At 37.4% G+C, this 20,777-nt stretch overlaps 3 protein-coding genes across 3 annotated transcripts; all 3 read right to left on the bottom strand.

Annotated features, from left to right (window-relative positions):
- Positions 1-1,571: 1,571 nt before the first annotated feature.
- Positions 1,572-4,335, bottom strand: LOC136280493 (neurexin-4-like). The gene is made up of 3 exons (XM_066165786.1): positions 4,125-4,335; positions 3,645-3,756; positions 1,572-3,123 (listed from the first exon to the last, which is right to left on the bottom strand). Exons 1-3 carry the CDS (start codon positions 4,269-4,271, stop codon positions 2,507-2,509), a joined length of 876 nt encoding a protein of 291 aa, XP_066021883.1. The 5' UTR covers positions 4,272-4,335; the 3' UTR covers positions 1,572-2,506.
- Positions 4,336-8,122: 3,787 nt separating this feature from the next.
- Positions 8,123-11,148, bottom strand: LOC131776826 (contactin-associated protein-like 5). Its single transcript, XM_059093032.2, has 4 exons — positions 11,017-11,148; positions 10,335-10,588; positions 9,779-9,890; positions 8,123-8,920 (listed from the first exon to the last, which is right to left on the bottom strand). Exons 1-4 carry the CDS (start codon positions 11,114-11,116, stop codon positions 8,298-8,300), a joined length of 1,089 nt encoding a protein of 362 aa, XP_058949015.2. The 5' UTR covers positions 11,117-11,148; the 3' UTR covers positions 8,123-8,297.
- Positions 11,149-12,084: 936 nt separating this feature from the next.
- LOC136280530 (neurexin-4-like) lies at positions 12,085-16,649 on the bottom strand. The gene is made up of 4 exons (XM_066165876.1): positions 16,434-16,649; positions 14,430-14,683; positions 13,923-14,034; positions 12,085-13,148 (listed from the first exon to the last, which is right to left on the bottom strand). The coding sequence occupies exons 1-4, from the start codon at positions 16,531-16,533 to the stop codon at positions 12,520-12,522; spliced, it is 1,095 nt and encodes a 364-aa protein (XP_066021973.1). The 5' UTR covers positions 16,534-16,649; the 3' UTR covers positions 12,085-12,519.
- Positions 16,650-20,777: the final 4,128 nt, after the last annotated feature.

The raw sequence follows: 20,777 nt of genomic DNA, 5'->3' as shown, positions 1-20,777 counted from the left end.
TAAAATGTCAGAGAAGTAATACTTAGCTTGTCATTTCAATTGGTAAATTTATTCCGCCAAAGCTCAATCATACGCCAAAATAAAAATAGACTCGTATTTTTTAAGAAAGCGTGGCACTAATTACGGCAAATCCTTCGCAAATATTAACTAAAACTGAGACATTTCTTGTTCCAATATCTTGCCATTTTATATAAACTTCAAAGGATGGTTTGGACTACCGAGCTGTACCTTACTTGATATATTTATTATTCTTTTTCTTGCCTATAATCCTAGAAAAAGTGCTGCAATCTTCAGATAGGTTGCGGAACTTAACCAAGGAGAGGGTGACATTGACAATTTTGCACACATTTACAGCGTTCACAAACGGCGTTTTTTGAGGGCGGATTCTCACCGGGTAAACACGGTCGGCACTAAATGCACTACTTAAAGGATTTACGGTATTCCCATATTTCATCATTAGTCTTACTGGTAGTTTTGGTCTCACGATTTATAGGGAAACGCCTGTCAAACATGTACTTCAAGCGAGAAAATCCTTAAAGTAGCCATTTCCTGTGGTCTTTTGGAAAGATAGGAAGCAGAGAATTAGTCATAGAATAAAGATTTTTGATGATGAAGGTACACATTACTTGTCATCGTAAAGGCTGTTTAATAGAGGCAATGCATTATGGTTCATGCTTTACTGAAACAAATCAGTTGCCATCACCAAACCCTACAAAGAAATATGATTTCCATAAAGTTATGTTTCAGCGGTGAGTTCATTTGACACTACTCATACACTGCATAAGTGTGAATGCCTAGTCCTACTTGAGTATGTATCTATAAGAGATGAAAAGGTCCCCTTATGATCTCTTGGTATCTAAAATACAAGCCATAATTACGCTTTTTTCCTAGGAGTATACAAAGCACTGTTGCACAATACGTGCTGGTTAAGTGCAGAGGAAACATTACATTACTACAAAATGCTATATATGCTACTGTGTTATGTTATTAGTTGTTATCACAAAGAATTCAGTTCCATGGATGTCATTTACAATGAATAAAGGGGTTAAATTTCTGAAGACACTGTGGTGCTGCTTCGGTGGGAGGGCGTACAAGGGTAATTTGGTACTATCAACTGAACTGATAACGTGAATTGGCCACCATATTTAAAGGGTTTGAAAGCTGACGTTTCCAGCATTAGCCCTTCGTCAGAGTTAGACGAAGGGCTAACGCTCGAAACCTCAGCTTTCAAACTCTTTACAGTGGCTAATTTACGTTATCAATTCAGATGATAATGCCAAATTACCCTGTCATTTACAATGTACACCAGGAAGTATGAACTGTTCTGAATAATTTTTCTGTACGAAAGAACTTCACAAAACTTTGCTATGAGGTTAATACCTAAAGTTCAGCTATGATATCATTAGTACTAAAATGCGAGGTGTAACAAAAATTTGCTATGATCCAAAGCCAACAAGCTGACCTTTAGATAAAGAATTTAGTGTTATTAGGTTCAACATTTGATTAAACATAAAAAATTGCGTCCTCAATAAAATTTACAAAGTACTTCATAATCACCATGCATAAATAAGCTGTTCACTCATCTGTATATGGAATTTTGCACCTCATGGACAAAAAGGGGAGAATGTGTTACTTGTTTACCATATCATATTTTTTTAAACCATTTTGAGCCTTCAAACTAGTTGCTGAAGTAAGTAATGAAAAGTTCGATAGAAATATCAAACGGAATTGCCGAGCTTGATACTTTTTCTTATCATATAAACTACAGTGTTAAACAAGGATTTCCAGTCCTGAAAAAAAGCCGTAACAACACACGTAAAAAATACATTATTTTTTCACGCGTTTGATATCACTAATCTGCTGCAGACACGTTCTTGCCTTTCGCGCCACTCGGTCAGGTTGATGAATGAACGGCAAAGCCTTCACCATTCTCAATCCAAGGTCGTTTCAGATTATGGTTGCTAAAACACTGAAAAATCCGTATCGCTTACCGACAGTGACATTCAGACTTTCCTAAAAGGGTGAGAAAACTGAAAGACGAAAGGAAACACCGAAAGTTACGTATTCAGTGGCTTTGGTAATGACATTTCCCTCGGCTGAGAACGAAAATCAACGACTAAAAGATTTGCCAAGGGCTGATATTCGTCATGTACCTGAAAGATTTTTTCGGTAGGTTAGGACCAATTCAATCACTGAGAATTTTGCATATTGAAATTACGCCCATTGTTTGTTTTCGTAGTGATTGAACGCATGTTTTTATCTTGAGTGCACCAACGTACGCTATGATTTTTATTCGGAGTGTCGATATTTTTATATTCATTCATTAATAAAGTCGACTTTTCTGGTCAGTAAAGGACTATTGCGTTTTTAAGATAAACAAAACAATACATGGTTGCTTGTAGAAATGGAATTTCTCTTCTGGTGTTCAACTCGACATCTCACTCGCTATCGAGTTAAACACTGAAAGAGAAATTCCATATCTACACGCGCACGTTTTCTTTTCAAATCAGACGATTCCGTAACATTTTAACTTTCCCAAGGTATGGTAGCCTTGCTCGGTGTCTCCACCTGTATCGCCAAACCTCAGCTGTTTAACCGGTAGATGTGTCTTTTCAGTGAGGAGACCGCTGTCTTCCAGCCAGTTGTTTTCATTCGCAACACAGTTACAAACTTCATCTTTAATTGCGCAGGTGTTATTCATTCCGCATGCGCACTTCATAGGACTATCTGGATCAGGAGTTGCTCCGCCCCAATAAGTCATTTCCACGGAATGACGTGAAACCCAAAAGCCATCGTTCAATGTAGAAGCTAAGCACTCGTACTTGATGAACTGCTCACAGTGCTTAGAAACGTTGATGAGACCCACCAACTGAGACACGGTCGCCCCTTGGTAGTGTATGTCACGTGAATAAGATCCCTTTTCTTCATATCCGTTCACCAGAGTCCTATTCTCGCTGTCGTGACTAACGACTGTCACGCCAATTTCGTTCTTGTCGGTCATGTTACATGTGACGTTATATGGTTGCGACCCTCCCTCGCCATCAGGATAGATGGTACACGGTCCACTTTTTGTATTAGGATAGACCCTCTTTAAGTCGCTGCAAGACTTTGGTCGGAACACTACTATCAAGATAAAGAAATGAATTTGTAAGTGAAATATTACGTTAATTTCAACAGAGTTTTATTTTCAAACGAAAAATATTGCTTAATGTGGGTTAAAAACGTTTTTAGAATGAAGAATCAGTTATGCCACAATTCGTTATAAATATGAGCGCAGCATATCAGATATAAATACAGGATCTTTGAAAAAGTTTTTTTCCCGAAAGTTACCATGTTGTTGATGATATACATCCTCAAAAAGTTAATACATTTTCTTAGTTGTAACCTACTGCAAGTTGAGTAAAACAACGACTAGTTTTTTCAACCCCCTTTTAACTTTGTTTCTGAGAGAAAGACAGGAAACGTGATGAGTATAAGGCAGATTAAAAAATTATATGTCGTTCCAGTAACCGCGAGGGTGCACTTAACGTTTGCTAGTGGTATTTCTGTCTGATGTTTCTCATAACTTCCGCAAGAGCTAACTATGTCTTTTCATGAATATAAAATCGGAAATAAGTACAATTCGAAAAAGGATTTCAAAGTACCACTGCAGTTTTCTCCAACAAATCCGTGAACGCAGACACATCGAAATCCTTTGCTGGTAAAACCAACTTGACAAGTTCCGTTATTTAAACAAGGACTGCTACTACAGGGATTCTGTTGAAAAGAGAAGGTATTGAAGTGATAAGAAAAGATTTATGACACTCGATAAATTGAATCCAAAAATTAATTAGTAAGGCGTCAAAAGTTGATAAATTTCTGGGGCTCTATTGAAGTTTTTTTACAGCCACCCTTGAGTTATTACGTAGATCCTATCGAGCAAGACTTAGAGGAACTAGAGAGATTAAAAAAACTGTCTATCAGCTTTAATTCGAGTCCCACTTTTAAAACAAAGCAAAAAGGAAGAAAAAAGAAAGAAAGAGAGAGAGTGCCATTTTAAGCAAGGGGCGGGTTACTCTGAGTACAATTTTCTGCAGCATTCAATCCTTTTGCTATTATGAGTAAAGTTTTTGTGAAGCATTTACCTCAATAGCCAGGTAGTAAGCATCCGTTTCCTGAAGGAAGGTCAGTTTACTTTCATCAACTGTGGCGTTATTCAACTCACATTTGTATTTTCCGCCTTGCGCGAGTCTTACATTGATGGACACACAGTTAGGCTCCATATAGCACATCACACGGCAGCTCCCTTCATCAGGTACCTCCTCACTCCTGATCACGTGACCCCTAATCACCTTATTTGATATCGGTTCCTCGAACAGGATAATGCGGCATTCGTCACCTGTTGTGGACCACAGTAAAATTTAACTATGCAACATAGTATGCTCGGGGTTTTCACGATAACTTAGAGCTGCAACTTGCGTAGGAAAGACAAAGCGCGAGTAATCATTGAAGGCCAAATGCTAGGTTATGAATATGAATTAAGATATTTAATCATCTTTGAGCCTCTATTCAAATTGTTTCACCGCATTTTTGAGTCATTCTTAATATAAAAAAATATCAGTTGATCTACGCAACCTTTTTGAAGTCGCTCTGCAATGAACGAAGTTTAAAACATTAATATCAATAAGAGTTTGGGAGAAAGAAAACGTGATTATTCAAAGCCTCTGAATAATACATTTAACTTTATGTTAATTACAAGCAGGGAGATATATTAGTTCCTTTTCATCGTCTCAAGTTTGATAAGAAAAAATTGAATTAGCCAAGAAGTCAGCTATCGCGTTCTTTTAAATCACCTTCAAAAATTCATAAATGGGTTTTCTTTCGCCTAATTTTTTTCTTGTAAAATGCTCTCGATAATTGTTTTCTCGGTAATCAAGGAAAAGAGAAACGAATTTTAAATTAGGAAAATTTGTTCAAAACAATCAAACTCGTCCTTGATTAGCAAACAAAATAAAGTGAACTCAGTTAAATATTGTTTACCTGACCAAAAGTGTAATTTTTGTATCATGTGAGGTACATAATCCCTTAAAGCCTAGTTTTCACTGAGCGCCGGTAAAACAGTTCAAACTAGCGACGCAAGCATAACAGCTCATATTTCATCGTGAAAACAGCCTCTACGCAAGCCTTTTCGCAAGCGTAAACAAAAGTGTACGGATCAACATTTTTCTTATATCTTATGCTAGTGCTTGTCGATGTTCGTTTTCATTTGGCATGTAAACCTTATGCTTACGTTTGTGCTTACGTTTGTGCTTACGCTCGCGCTCGCGTCGCCAGTGAAAACCAGGCTTAAGTCATCACACACAGGAAGTGTTATTTCTCTCACGCCCTAACAAACACCTTATCGCATCCTCTATAGGTAATTATGTCAAACTACACGGATTAAACGAATTCAACTCACCAATACAGGCAAAAACTGATGCTAATCTGATTCCGAGTAAAATAATAAGGGTAACAGGGAAAGTTCTTGCTCCCCTCTTGAAATAACACGAGGAGTTCATTCTTGTGCATGCAAACACTTGTGGGCTCCAGTAAAACAGTTAAAAAACTGCTGTTACCACCTAGTTTATACATAGCACTTATCACTATAGCCCGGATGGACTTAATAGTGCACCAGGTGCAATATTATTGGGATGGAATGTTTATTAGACCTCTTAGGTGATAACTGGATGAAAGTTCAAATTAGATATGTGACTAACTTCGGCGATTATAACTTGAGTCAAAGAAAGTAAAAGAAGCATTCCTTGAATTAGCTTAAAGCAGTCTTATTCTATAAGCGATTTCTACTGAGCAATTCAAGTTTTCGGTCCATTAAACTTACAGGACTTTTATCAATTACCTTTTTTATTAATTACCTTTCAATTTATGCATCACTTCTGGGATGAATAATATCTAAATTAAGCCGAGCCTGAAAGCTCCAGTTAGTTTCTTCTACAACCTCTCACTTTATTGGAACTACTGGCTGCCTTATAAAGAGGTTATATTTACGAGAATTTAGGGATCGGTTATAATGTATGCAGAAGTGGGAGTTAAAGGCAAGAAGTAATTTGTGTATTTAATATATAAAGAGGCTTTTTATAGGTTCAGTGGACAATGAGAATGAATGACAGTGAGGGTTATTTGTGCAAATACCCAGAGGGGGAAAAAATCAGGACATCATCTGCACAATTCTCTTATTAAAACTTTGTAACTTATGGTGGTAAGGCATCCGTGTTCTCGTCTTGTGTGGATGCAATTCATTTAACTTTATGCGTTAAAGTACAAAAAATCTACTCTATAGAGATTTCAGGAAGGAAGGCAGGAAGAAATAAAAACACGAACTAAAAGAGGAGCGCGCCCAATAATTTGACCCAAATGCTATTCAGACTATTAAGACTCATGATCATAACAAATAGATTTTTCTGAAAATGAAAACAATTTTCCATGTTTAGCCAAAACAGTGCCACCTGTCTGCTGCCCACCCACAGGTATATATAATTAACAGAATGTTGAAGAGAAAAACACTAAAAAGGTCTCACGCAACTTAGTATTTACTTGCATCACCAGAAATATTATCTAGCTAGAAAGCACTCAAAAAAGTTAAATTATTTTCGAAAATTTGACTTCAATGCCCTCCATAAAAAGGGGCAGTAGAAGCAGTTTTACTCCAGCTTGATGCAAATATTATCATAATCCATCTGCTTTTAGTTTGCATACATTCTAATTTGGATAGGTAATCATTACCAAATTTGGTCACCAGTAGTTAAGCTTCGAGAATACATACTTCATTATAAATTCTTCCAGCAGGGAGATATTCCAGAATTGAAAAATCTACATCGTTCACTATGCATCCTTGTTACGCTGTTACCTTATTTTTTGCTGCAAAATTATGGTAGTCAATCATTGCAAACTAAAATATCCATTGATTAAGCGTCAATTAAGTTTCACTCGGAAACCATGAAAGCGGTACACCGTCAATATTTGTCAAGCTGGGTGAAACTGTCGAATGGGAGACTGGCTAGCTAATATATATGAAGACTTATCATGAGTGACAGTGTAATACATCAACAGCAGTCAAACTTCCAACTAGAGTTCACTGCATGAAGCAGCATGGCCAACTCAGAAGCGAGAGCGACCATTTACAAAAGGATCATGGGAGAAACGCTTTGCCCTAAAGCATGATGGGTGAGACTAGAGTCGCTCTTCTGCTCTGTCATGTACCATGTGGTTTGGCAACCACGTAGGGTGAACTAATGGAGATAGAGGAGTGATTTTGGTTTTTCAGTAACCTCCCTTTACTTTGGTCTTCGCGCCGGTTGTTCAATTTCTTTCAAACACTGATTGTTTTCACACGCTCCTTGGCAGGTCTTCTTAGGATCAGTGTCCAACTCCAAAAAAACGCTGAGAGATGATTTTTTCCCCTCTGCTAAACCCCATTCACAGTTGTGACTTGGGTTTAAAACGCGATAGACCCGCGTGGGATGTTAGGATAACACATAGAAAGTTTTTAAACCAGGATATGTAAGTGAAATAAAACCTTATGGGATATGCTGTTCCTTAAATAGATTTACCTATGGATTTACCATATATATTACCATATTTACCATATTACGAGCATACCCTACTCTTGGATATTTTCAAATTTTCTTTGCGATAAGTGTGTGGGTTCTTAAACTTCCCCCTTCTAACTAGTAGTTAGAAGAAGATGCTGGACACAGGGCCAACGGCTTTTCGTCCTTATCCGAGAAGACTAGAATGCCTAACCGCTTGCAGATATCATGGCAAAGGCAGCATATTCTCCTTAGTTATTTTCAGACCCTGAGTGTGGATCTGGCCTGGGTCTTGAACCTCGACCTCCTGCACAGTAGTTCGGCGCTCATCCACATGAGCTAACCAGACGGCGGTTGATAGGCTTAATAGTCTTAGTCAAATTGATTATTGTGTTTTTCTTAAATTCAACACCATAGTTGTTACAAAAATTTCTTGTCAAAATCCACGATAAATACAGTTTTAGCTGTCATTTAGTGACAGAAAACACTGCCGGCTTAGTCGTACGCGTGGTATTGTCAACGATACAGAAATACCCCTAGATTACATGAACGTAGAAATGAAGAAACATCTGGCTTAAAAATCACAGCGTCTTCTTAATAACATCAACGCCAGGTTTTTGGGAGCCCACAGTCAACCTTAACGTCAGCTAAACTGAACATAATATTCTCTCTAACTTTCCACAGTATATGAGCCTGAAAGGATAAAACTGGTTTACGAGCGTATCATTACAGTTAAGCAGTTCCATAGCACTTCAGCTTTCCTAAGGTATGGTAGCCATGCTCGTTGTTATGACCCGTATCTCCAAACCTTAGCTGCCTGACTGGCAGATCGGTCTTGTCAGAGAGGAAACCACTGTCTTCACGCAACTGTGGATCATTGGCATCACAGTTACAACAATAGCATGCTTCAGCGCATGTCTTCTTCATTCCGCATGCGCAAGTTAATCCATCATGACCGACGTCACGACGCGGTTTTGCACCTCCCCAGTAGGTCACTTTCTTCGAATCACGTGACAACCACCAGGCGAACCCCTTCATTCTGGAGTGGTAGCACTCGTACTTAACGAACTGCTCGCAGTGAAGGGAAACAGCAGTCAGACTTTTAAGCTGAAAGAGGCTCGCTCCTGTATAGTTAATGTTGCGCGAGTAACAGCCTGCATCTTCACATCCTTTCACCAATGTTCTGTTTTCGCTGTCGTGACTCATGACAGTCACGCCAACTCCGTTTTTGTATGTCATGTCACACATGACCTTATAAGGCAGCAATTCACCTTCACTGTCTGGATCAATCAAGTATAGTCCACTTTTTGCTTCACGATGGAGCTTTTTTAAATGGCTGCAGGATTTTGGTAGCACTGTGGTGATAAAGAAAGACAAGTGTTTAAGTAAGAGTTTTGAAAGATTTGCTAAAGGGAGCCTCATGATGGATTACAGCAATGTTGTTTTGATAACTAAAAGCTATCTTTTTCATCACATTTTTCCTAGAAAGTTACCATGTTGTTGATGGCATACATCCTTAAAAAGTTAATAATTTTTCTTAGTTGTTAATTACGAGGGTGCACTTTACGTATGCTAGCGGTATTACTGTCTGATGTTTATCGTAACTTTCGCAAGAGCACTGTGGTGATAAAGAAAGACAATTGTTTAATCAAAAGTTTCTTTAGAAGACTTGCTGAAGGGAGCCTCAGGATGAATTACAGCAATGTTGTTTTGATAATTAAAAACTATCTTTTTCATCACAATTAATATAAAAATTAAAGTGATTGGAGTGTTGAGAAAAATTTTATAGCAATTTTTTTAGCACTGTTACTTTGAAGAATCAATTATGCCACAGTTCGTTATAAATATGAGCGCAGCCGTATCTGATGTAAATACTGAATCTTTGACAAAGATTTTTTCCAAGAAAGTTACCATGTTGTTGATGGTATACATCCTTAAAAAGTTAAAATTTTTTCTTAGTTGTAACCTACTGCAAGTTGAGTAAAACAACGAGTTTTGTGAATCCCCATTTAACTCTATTTCTGTGAGAAAGACAGGAATCATGGTGAGCAGATTAAAAAAGTACATGTCCTTCCAGTACCCGCGACGGTGCACTTTACGTTTGCTAATGGTATTTCTGTCTGACGTCTCATAACTTCTGCAAGAGCAAACTATGTCTTTTCATTAATGTACAATAGGAAATAAGTACAATTCAAAATAGGATTTCATAGTACCACCGCAGTTTTCTCCAACAAGTCCGTGAAAAAAGAAACATCGAAATCCCTTGCTGGTAAAACCAACTTGACAAGTTCCGTTATTCAAACAAGGACTGCTACTACAGGGATTCTGTTGAAATAGCGAAAATCTACATTGTAAGATCTGAATATAAACATGAGGTGAATAAAATCAAAGAAACAAGCTCTAAAAAAAACCCTTCAGATCTTATATATGGTACAAAGACACAACAGTTTCCGCAAAACTTGTCTATGCTAGTGAGATGCAAATTCCGTTTTGAAAAACTTGGTATATGCATGGCTGTTTTATTTATTTATTGGCCTACTTCAAAGCCGCTATCTCAAGTTTTCTTCTCTTTCATCCTCCTGCAATAGCCTAGAGGAAAAACGAAGATCAACAAAATGATCTGTTGGCCTCAAGTTGCCTTGTTGTTTTTATTTAAGTTTTTGTCTTCTCTAATTTTCAAAACCATAAATGTATTCTAATTACAGCTCTTTCTATATATAAGGAGCAACTTAATCTACCCTCTTCTATTATTCAATCATTAAACATTACCTCAATAGCCAGGTAGTAAGCACCTAAATCCTCAAGGAAGGTCAGTTTGCTTTCATCAACTGTGGCGTTATTCAACTCACATTTGTATTTTCCTCCATGTACGGGTCTTAAGTTCACGGAGACACAGTTAGGCTCCATATAACACATCATCCGGCAGCTCCCCTCATTAGTTACCTCTTCGCTCCTGATAACGTGACCATTAATTGCCTTATTTGGCAACGATTCCTCGAAGATGATGATGCGGCATTCGTCTCCTGTTGTGGAACCCAATAAAAATTCATAATTTCACCCAAATTTCCCCAATAACTTAGAGTTGTACTCGAGGTATCATTAAAAGCCACCATTAAGGTTGTGAACATGTACTGAGATGATGAAATACAGTTTGATTATAATAAAGACTAAAAAGAGTATCCAGTGAAATTCTAAGACTCGATTTGCATTTTCCATCACATTTGTCAATTCTTTGTGATGTTAATTGATTTCTTGAACTCTCGTTTCCTTCCCTTGGTGTTTTTCATACACCATCTTCTTTCCGACACTCTCTAAAAAATGGAAGTTTGAAAATATCCAAGTGGATAATTCCTAAAACTTTACGCACTAGAGGTCTTGTTTCTATCACGCTACAAATAGATTTGTAGAACTGTAGTTTTTAATTCATAACTATCAAACGAATTGTACTTACCATTGCAAGCAAAAACCGATGCTAATCTGATTCCGAGCAAAATACCAAGGATAACAGGGAAAGTTCTGGCTACCCTCTTGAAATAATCCGTAGAGTTCATTCTTGTGCTAACACTTGAGGGCGCTGATAAAACAGTTCAAAGCACTGCAGCTACCACCTAGTTCAAACTTAGTAGTTATCGCCCTAGACCGGATGAACTTAGAGTGCAGCAGGTGCAGGGATTATTTATTGATATGAAATGCTTTTTAAACCACCAGAGTGACCGGAGTCCTCGATAAAGCCAACATTCAATTTGTGTTTTGTGAATAATTCAAGGATATAAGATGCGATATTCCTCGAAAGACTTAGGAATAAACTAATTCCAATAACATTCATTTGCGAATTTTACTTTTTTGGATTGACGTTTATGAATTAAACCCGCCTACTGAGTCAAATTCATTTGTTTTACGGAAGTTTCAATTTATGCATCCTTGATGCAATATTTATTGGTTTTTTTTTTCCCAAAAGCCATTGTGGTTCGGAAATTTCGTTTCAACCCAGATAGAACGCGATAGACGAGCACGTGCGGGACAACCGCAAAAGAGATTTTGCCCATAAAAAGTTTTCTTTTTCTGGTTTTCGAGTCAGAACAAGAAAGTAGAAATTTCGACTAAAAGGGGGACGCTAATTGGAAGGAGAGCGCCCAATTGAGGGGGGCGCCTATTAGCCTAGCGCAGTAAAAAGTAATAAAAATCAAGAATGGATAACGCACATAAAGGAATTCTGTAACCACACGGAGAAAGAAGAAACGGAAGTGGCTTTAACGAAAAAAGAACAATCTTCTATCGCAGTACTTCTTCCGCTATAGTTGAAGCTTGAAAAGTTTAAAATGGAGAAGCAATGGAAACAGGTGTTTGTGGTAAGCCTACTGCCTGAGAAAGTAAGGAAGGAGGGTAGGGGCGTTTATTTAAGAATGGCACTTGTTTGTCAATGTGGTCATAGGGGTGGGCACTTTTTTGAGCGCGGGCGCTTATTTGAGAAACATCTTTAATGATGTGTGTTTCTTGTTTATCACATGAATTTCCTCTAAGCTGCAGCGAATCACCCTTAGAAAATGGTGAGAAAAGGAAATTAGTTTCATATCTTTACTAATTAAGTATCACCAGAGGCAACATGTCTCGCAAGTACCTGCTGAGGCCTCAGGCTATGGTGAACAGCCTTGTCAAATATTTTCTTACTTAATGAGAGAATACATAATTTTATCGAGTGATGAATATACTCTGATTTCTCAAAGACAAAAAACACCTTGTAATCGTTTCTAGCATGGTTGATCAGAACATAATAAACCCTTACCATGGTTGACCTTCGTACTATCACAGCATGTTGTTACAACAGTGACTCGGAAATGTAGATTGATGCTGATTTGCTGATTCGAAAGTTCAGTTACGGTTTTAGTTTTATACCAGTAAAAAAGCATTGTTGTTTAAAAATGTGATTTGATTTTTGTTCTCTTTTTTTTTTTAATCAGACGATTCCGTAACACTTAAACTTTCCCAAAGTATGGTAGCCCACCTCGTCAAACCCATTGTGAACATCGACATCACCAAACCGCAACTGTTTAACTGGTAGATGTGTCTTTTCATTGAGGAGACCACTGTCCTCACGCCATTTACGGTCATTCATGTCACAGTTACAACGATCACCCCTTTTTGCACACGTGCCTTTCATCCCGCATGCGCACTTGTCACTATCAGGTGCTGCTCCCCCCCAATAAGCCATATCCATAGAATCACGTGACACCCACCAGTTGCGAGTTTGGTTCTGCCAATCATGAAAAAGTGAACCGTGACACTCGTACTTTATGAACTGCTCACAAAATAAGGAAATTCTGGTTAGGCTTGCCAACTGAGGAAAGGTCGCTCCTGTATAATGAATGTCACGTGAGTAACAGCCCGGATGCTCACATCCGTCCACCAATGTCCTGTTCTCGCTGTCGTGACTTATTACTGTCACGCCCACTCCGTCTTTGTCACTCATGTCACAGGTGACATGGTAAGGTAGCAATTCTCCTTCACCATCAGGATCAATCAAAAAGTTTCCACTTATCGCCTTGGGATCGAGCCTCTTCAAGTCACTGCAAGATTTCGATAACACTGTGCAGAGAAAAATGTGAAGTGTTATTGAAAATGAGACTCCTATCATTAGATTGTTTGCCTGAACGTGGTTGGCATTAAGTTATCGAACATTTCCTTCCAAGAATCGATATTACTTCGCCATAACAGTTGATGTCCCATATAAGCATAGTGTATTAGAAAAAGTGCTCGATCATTATTCAACACTGTAAATGTGGTGTTATCCTTTTGACTTACGAAGTTCTATATACAACGCTATGCATTCCATCAAAACGTTCTCAATTTTCCTACAATAATTTGAAGAGCCAATTTAAAATAAAATTCATCGATTTTCCGGCCTTATAAAAATCTATAATTTAAAACCACACGGAAGGAATTGCAATGCCCCGCGCCTGTAAGAAGACTTAGGCTGTCAGGAGAGGAAATTCTTAGGAGATCACTAGAATTCATCCAGGAACCGTTCATGCGCGGGTAAGCTGCGGCAGTGATGCGTTGCTGACAAAGCTCAGCAGACCTGACTTGAACCTCAAAATGAAGGTGCTTTTGCTATAAAAGGTACAGTTTTTATCTATAATTTCTCCCTGCTACAAATGTCGCAAGTTCACGTTGACACTATCAATATTTTATTTAAATGTTAAATAATTGAGGAGGTTGAACGTTATTATTCGTGGTAAAAACTATTGAGGACTTTAATAACTTAAATTTCTTTTCTTTTTTTTTTTGCTTTGATAGTTAGATTTTTCTTAAACATTCAGGATCAGGGAAAGCTTGACTGAAAGTAAAATTTTACAATACCAGCACAATTTGCCCCAGCAGATCCGGGAACACAGACACATCGATACCCTTTAGTGGTAAAACCTACTTGACAAATTCCCTCATTCAAACAAGGATTGTTAGCACAGGGATTCTGTGGAAAAAAAAGGAAAGCACTGAAGTGACTGGAAAAGGAGTCAAACCTCTAAATGATTGGAAGCAAAAATGCTGTGAGGTGCACGAGGAGTTGATAAGGCGAACTTGACGAGTCCTTTTTAATTTTTATGACAATGAGACACAACAATTTTCACAGAAAAATACCTGTGCTACAAGGACTTCTATGCAAACCTTGTAAAAACCGTTTTTTGTCTCATTGCTCTGCAGACGTAGCTACTTGGCCAAGAAAATGTATCCCCAAAGCTACTGTGAGATACCAAGATACGCCGATCAATCCGAAGCTTCACCATTCCCCCCTCCCCCCTCCCTTTGCTGGGAAATTTAAACCTTGCGCAAGTGTAATAACTTTAATTATTGGTGTAAAGAATTTACCTCAATCGCCAAGTAGTATGAATCCTTTTGTTGAAGAAAGATGAGTTGGTTTTCCTCAGCTGTGGCGTTATTTAATTCACATTTGAATTTTCTTCCATTTGAAGGTCTTACATTGATAGAGACACAATTAGGCTCCAAATAACACAGCATACGGCAATCCCCTTCATAAGGTACCTCCTCACTACTAACCACATGATCCCTAATAGCCTTATTTGGTATCGGTTCCTCGAACACGATAACGCGGTATTCGTCTCCTGTTAAAGAATAAGACCTTAATTTCGATCTTTTTTTTCAAACGGATGAGTCACTCTACAAGAATGCGAAAAGAATGCTTCAAAAATTGCTTCATATACTTCGTAATCAAAAGTACTTGATTAAAAATGATTTTGACATGATATTTTTTTTATTTAGCTGGTGTCAACTTGATGCTCCAATGTTCGTAAAGTCGATTTAGGCCATTTGGTAGAGTTTTGCCGCAGATATTTGCCTTCTCATTTTAATGGTGCCACAAGAAAAACACTAGGAAGTCATTTTTCATTTTTAGACGCAGTTTCTGAAATATTTTTGGAAGCACTCCCGTCTTCAATTAGTCGTAAATGGCTCAAAACGGGTATCGAATACAGCGTTTGGGACTAGACCACCTGTCGAGACACCAGTAAACGCAAGTTTCAAACACAAAGGATAACTTTTCAGAGTTTACTTAATCACTTTGAAGTCCTGCCGGTAAAAAGGAGAGCGTTTACAAGTTATTACATCTGAGAAGTCAATAGATCATACAAGTTAATTGGTAACATGGGGTGGAAAATCGTGCTAAAATCTACTCGTGATGAAATATTTTGGATAAAAATCAGCGATCAAAAAAGGGAGGCCAGTCAGTGCAATATTGATAGAGGCGCGGCTTATCGGTCAAAGTTGCCCTTCCTATGTGATTTTAGACGAAAGTTTTAGATAGTTTTGCGAATGTAGACCATTTTAGGAGTTCGAAAACACAATCAATTATTAAAAGCCTTGAAATTATGCATTTAACAAAATGGCGGATTTATGGAATCAGACATTTAAGCTAAGGTAAAAGGTATCATAAGTTTGGAATGACCCAATAAGAAATAATCAACTACTGCATGTACCTTTCATGGAAGGTAATCAGTGTCAAGGGTAGGTTGGTCTCGGTAAACGAAACAGAGAGAGTAGGAGGTGGAAACGTCTTCACTTACACGAATGAGCTAAGATAAACAATAAAATTTTGGATTCGATCAGCAAATAAAATGGTATGGTTACCATTGAGCCCCTCTTGATGTGACGATAACTATGAGTTTATTGAACAATTTCGTCGCGAGTCACTGATACAAAGGCGGTTATCTTCTATCATGATAGACACCTTGTAAAATCTTCTCCTTTAACCGTTTTTATTATTTGTTCTCAAACAATTAACAATAAACATATTCTGGAATTGTTATTTGCAGTTTTAAAATAAAATCTTGTTGTTATTGTTGAATTGTTATTCGCAGGTTTAAAATATTAAAACTCTCAATTTTCAGCCCAGAGTAAGTGAATGGGGAAACGAGCCAAGGGATTTCTTGGCGACGAGTGTTGAAGTTAAGATGTTCAAATTTACATTTTTCGCAGGGGACAATTTATTGGTGTATGGTTTTAGTCATATTTATCATCGGTTTTACGATTTTTGTTATTCGCCTGTTTATTTTTCATATTATCGCCTCATCATTTGAGTCAATTTGCTTCAAACTTTGGATCAAAATTCTCCACCCACCAATATCTATTTCTGGTTGTTCGGTTGTAATGATAATTCGTGGCAGGTGTTCTAGTCTCTGTCATATGCAGGCAATAACCCCTTAATTCACAATTTTTTTAAGGAGAAAATTGTTAAAAGCAAACACTTTAAATCTTTTTGGGAGCTTGATAAACAGATGAGTGGAAATAGGCTGAAGATACCACTTCTTTATCAACAAAAGATGCTAATAAAGCATTGCTTTCGAGGTAAGTCCCTACCTGTACAGCCTCCACAAAAGGGAAATATGATTCCCGAGAAAATGACAAAGATAGGAACGAATAACGACATCCCAGAATCAAATTGCTGCAAAGACGCCATTTAAACCCATTCTTTCAGTCAAAGCTTGAAAGCGTGAACGTGAATGAAGGTTTTAGCTTCCTTCTGGCACGAAAAATGACAAGAACTCTGCTTCGTTGGATACTGTTACTGTTTTGGTGAAGCCTCGCAAACACATAGATAGAGTTCATCTTTATTAATGACCGCTCCTTTTGATTGCTACAAAGACGCCATTTGAACCTTTTCTTTCAGTCACAGCTTGAAAACTTCAACGTAATTCAGCTTCCTTCTGGCAAAAATAATGACAAGAATACTGCTTTGTGGACTATACTATTATTGTTCGGCGAAGCCTCATAAGCATATAGATAGAATTCCTCTTTGTTAATTACCGCTCCTTTTGAAGTTAAAATTTTGGATCATAGGCCACAAGGTTATGGACAGATGTATGCACGCCCACACTTTACCACATTCGCATTTATTTCTTTATAAGTCTTATTACTTGATAGGTCTCAATTTTCATCTACTGAGAAGACATTCGTGACGCGCGCCTCCTCAATAAATTATCAATGATTGCTTAGTTCAAATTTCCTGTCAAGCGCCTATTAACAACTTTCCTGAACGGAATGGTTGACGAGTGGTACGGATGCTGGAACACGAATATTACTTTGAGACAGTTGAAAATTCCAGTGGACGTTTTTGCTTTACCGCCGTGAATTAACTTCATAAATGAAAAACTACCTCCCACGATCTCTGTGGTTAATAAAGATGCCATGATAATTTTTTAACGCGGGCACTTCTGCATAAAAACATTTTACCCCCCCAAAAAAATGGATCTGTGGCGCATGATTGGAATGTCACCCGATCCTACCATGAAACCCTGAATTTACTCTATTTAGCGTTCGTCGCACTAAGATATCATTGTGAAATAATTTTGAAATGATTCTAGTCTTAAAAAGTAACCGAAAACCCCTCCGCAAAAGGGGAAATCAAATGATATTCCAAGGGGGATGAATTTTTTTCTCTTTTTCTTATGGTTTTTGCGTGACGCGTGATGGCCCCAAAATTTGCAGGGTGACGTGTGATTGAACCCAAATTATCCGCGTGACGCGGGACCGGACATCACAACGTGATGTGTGATTTGCTATTCTACAAGTGAGTGACGCGCGATTTACAAGACTTGCTAATTAGATTTTTGTGATTATCGAACGCTCTTTGACCTAGAAGGATACCGCCTGGTCATGGCAGTGCGTCAGATCGTATCCAGAGAGACCAGAAAGTATCCGAATCCATCGAATGAAAGATCTGAAAGGTTGTCGACCTAAACTACCCAGACGGCTGAAAAGGTAATAGACGTTACAGTTTTGGTGTTATTTCATGCCGCCCGAGAAAATTGTAATGTAAGCAATGAGCCAGTACACAAGGAAAAATTGTCTGTACCAGTTAGTGGTACACAACATTTTTCATATCAAAAGCTACGTTATATCTTTTACTGACATAAAGACAGTGCCGTACAGAAGGGGATGGGGCCGCCAAATTAGCAAAGTTCGTACTAGTTCCTGCGAGATAACTAATGAGCCATATATGAGATCAAACTGCGAAAAATTGTCAAAACTACGACTACTGACTTATTAAACAACAGAGTGTGCCCAGAGTCACACCTCAGATGTTGAATTGAAAAAATCAAAAATCTTCGTCAAGAGAACTTCGAAGGTGAGGCAAACACTGAACAAGCTATTGGATGAAGAGGATACTCAACGAAGCAACTTGAATAGTAAACACGTAAGCTTAACTCTTGTGTTAAATATCCTGATTCTTTAATTTGTTTTTACTGTGTTCGATACTTGTAAAGTACGATTGATATTACGATACGAAGCCCAAGTAAAAGCTCTGGGAGCGTCTAGTTTCAACAAGTAAGTCGTCTTTATTTGTCTAACAAAAAGCAATATGACGTGTGAAACGCAATTCATTTCTGGATAAAAAACGTTAGATACAATATAATCTTTAGTAATACATCCGATAGGTTGAAATCTTACTCTATTAGCTTAGCGTACTTATTCCTTTTTACGTGACACGTGATTGGTCAAAAAAATTCTCCGTAATACGTAATTTAATAAAAACAATTCAGTGTGACTTGTGATTGGAACCTCCCCTTTGCCACCCTCACCTAAGTGACTGAGCGGACGATTCCAACGCACACAGAATGTCAAGTGATCTTTATTAAATTTAGATGATAGTGCTAAGACGTAATTTTTCTGGATGGAAGTAGCGGTTGAGGTTGTGTGTGGTTCGAACTAATAGGAAATACAATAGAAACTAAACTATGAAAAATGCGAAATGCAACATTAACCTAACTAAAAATTAAGCGATTGCCTAGAAAACTGAATACGAGAACTACACCAATTATACAGACAAAAGGCAAACATCGTAAATGTAAAAGAAATAAAGACCGTACTTTGATCTAGCTCCTAACGATAGCAAATAACTTGTAGCGATTATCTAGCAGCGATGATTTTGTTGCAACAATTTATTAGCGATGATTGAAATAAAATTTTTACACGTATCTTTAAATGGGAATTGATTAGAGTTAATAAACTTATTATGTAATAATCATTAATTAACGAAAGACTTATTGATAAAAATGAACCAGAACAAAAACGATGATAAAATGTGTACTAACTAAGCGTTTCAAAACTAACATCGTTAAAGTCGTCAGTAGTGTTGCACAATTTTAGAACAGGTTGAATGATTTCGCTGTGTCACTTGTAAATTTAAAACAAAAGTATTACTATCACAAGGGTTACTGAAATTTTGCACATCAATGTTATTCAGTGTCAATTAATTTTAATGAAACATTTGAGTTCATTTGTGAGAATGATTATCTTGATTTATTCAATTTTGAACCTGCTTCAGCCCTCTATGGCTTCACTCCACCTCGATAATCAGTTCATGTACCATATGACTATAAGTGGAAACTGTTGAGCTTTCTTTTTTCATTCATTTATTTATCTACTCATTTTCTCACGTCATGATCTACACCTTGTAAAATCTTCTGCTAGAATTTAAAATTACAGAACTGCAATTCATGGTAACCTCTAAGATTACACTCACCATTGCAAGCAGATACCGATGCCGGTCCGATTCGGAACAAAATACAAAGGATAAAAGGGAACGTTGTCGCACCATTCTTGTGAGAAGCCAAAGAGCTCATTCTTGAGTAAAATATCTGGCAGTACAATAAAATTAGTTCGAACACCGCAGTTGACCATTACTTTTTTTACTTGTGACTAAATGTTAATTAAACAATTAAACAGCGTCCCAAGACAACTGTTATCACTAATTTCACGTCTTTTATAAGTAAGTAGAAGAAGTACTCATTTCGTCCTCAATTTAGAGGCTAAAAAGTATTGCATGCGGTAGCTTCCCTATAATTTCAAGATATCAGGAATAAACCCGCTGAATACAAAATTATACATAGCATTAACTTTTTATGTGTTCTTCGTAGCGAGTAATGTCTGTTTACATTTAAGAGGACAGGTAGACTCATAGACTCAATAATAATGTAATTCTTCTCATGAGATTCTTGTAAAGAACAAAAAATTTCCTGTTTAAATACGGGTGAAAAAAGTCACATCGTGTAAACATTTCTATTAATACTAAAAAAACAGACGATTTACTAAAGAATCTTTAAAAAAGGTGTGAACTAATATTTGGGAGAAGACTCTAAATCATGGTATTTTTAAAATTAATTATGAAGAACCTTAAAGAGAGGCAGAGTCCATGTGAAGCACAATACCAATAAATACTTATTACACGTTACCTAAGAGCACCCATATTACGAACAATCGATTTGTACAACTCTTGCAATTAACTCCTATCGAACTCTATCGAAACCTCAGCAGAACTTACATGACAATACTTCTACTTCCAAAAAAAAGATGCACATTTGCACGTGCTATATTTGACTAATTATAGCCTTGTAAGAACACTGCTAATCATCACACTGAACGCATCCCTACTTCCTAGGTTGTACAAATGTTGTTATTACTATTTTTTTCGCATTTTTTTCTAACTCACTAAATACAAAATACCCCTAAACTAGATAAACGTAGAAATGAAGAAACACTTCTTAAGGATCACAGCGTCTTCTTAATAACATCAACGCTAGGCTGTTGGGAACCCACAATCAAACTTAACGTCAGCTAAATTGAACGTAAAATTTTCTCTCTGGCTTTCAACGGTTTTTGAGCCTGAAAGGATATAATTGGTTTAAAAGCGTATCAACGCAG

Source organism: Pocillopora verrucosa, chromosome 4, assembly GCF_036669915.1.
Source record: "Pocillopora verrucosa isolate sample1 chromosome 4, ASM3666991v2, whole genome shotgun sequence".
Classification (NCBI taxonomy): domain Eukaryota; kingdom Metazoa; phylum Cnidaria; class Anthozoa; order Scleractinia; family Pocilloporidae; genus Pocillopora; species Pocillopora verrucosa.
Note: the sequence above shows the minus strand (reverse complement) of the source record. Positions and strands in the feature narration are given on the sequence as shown.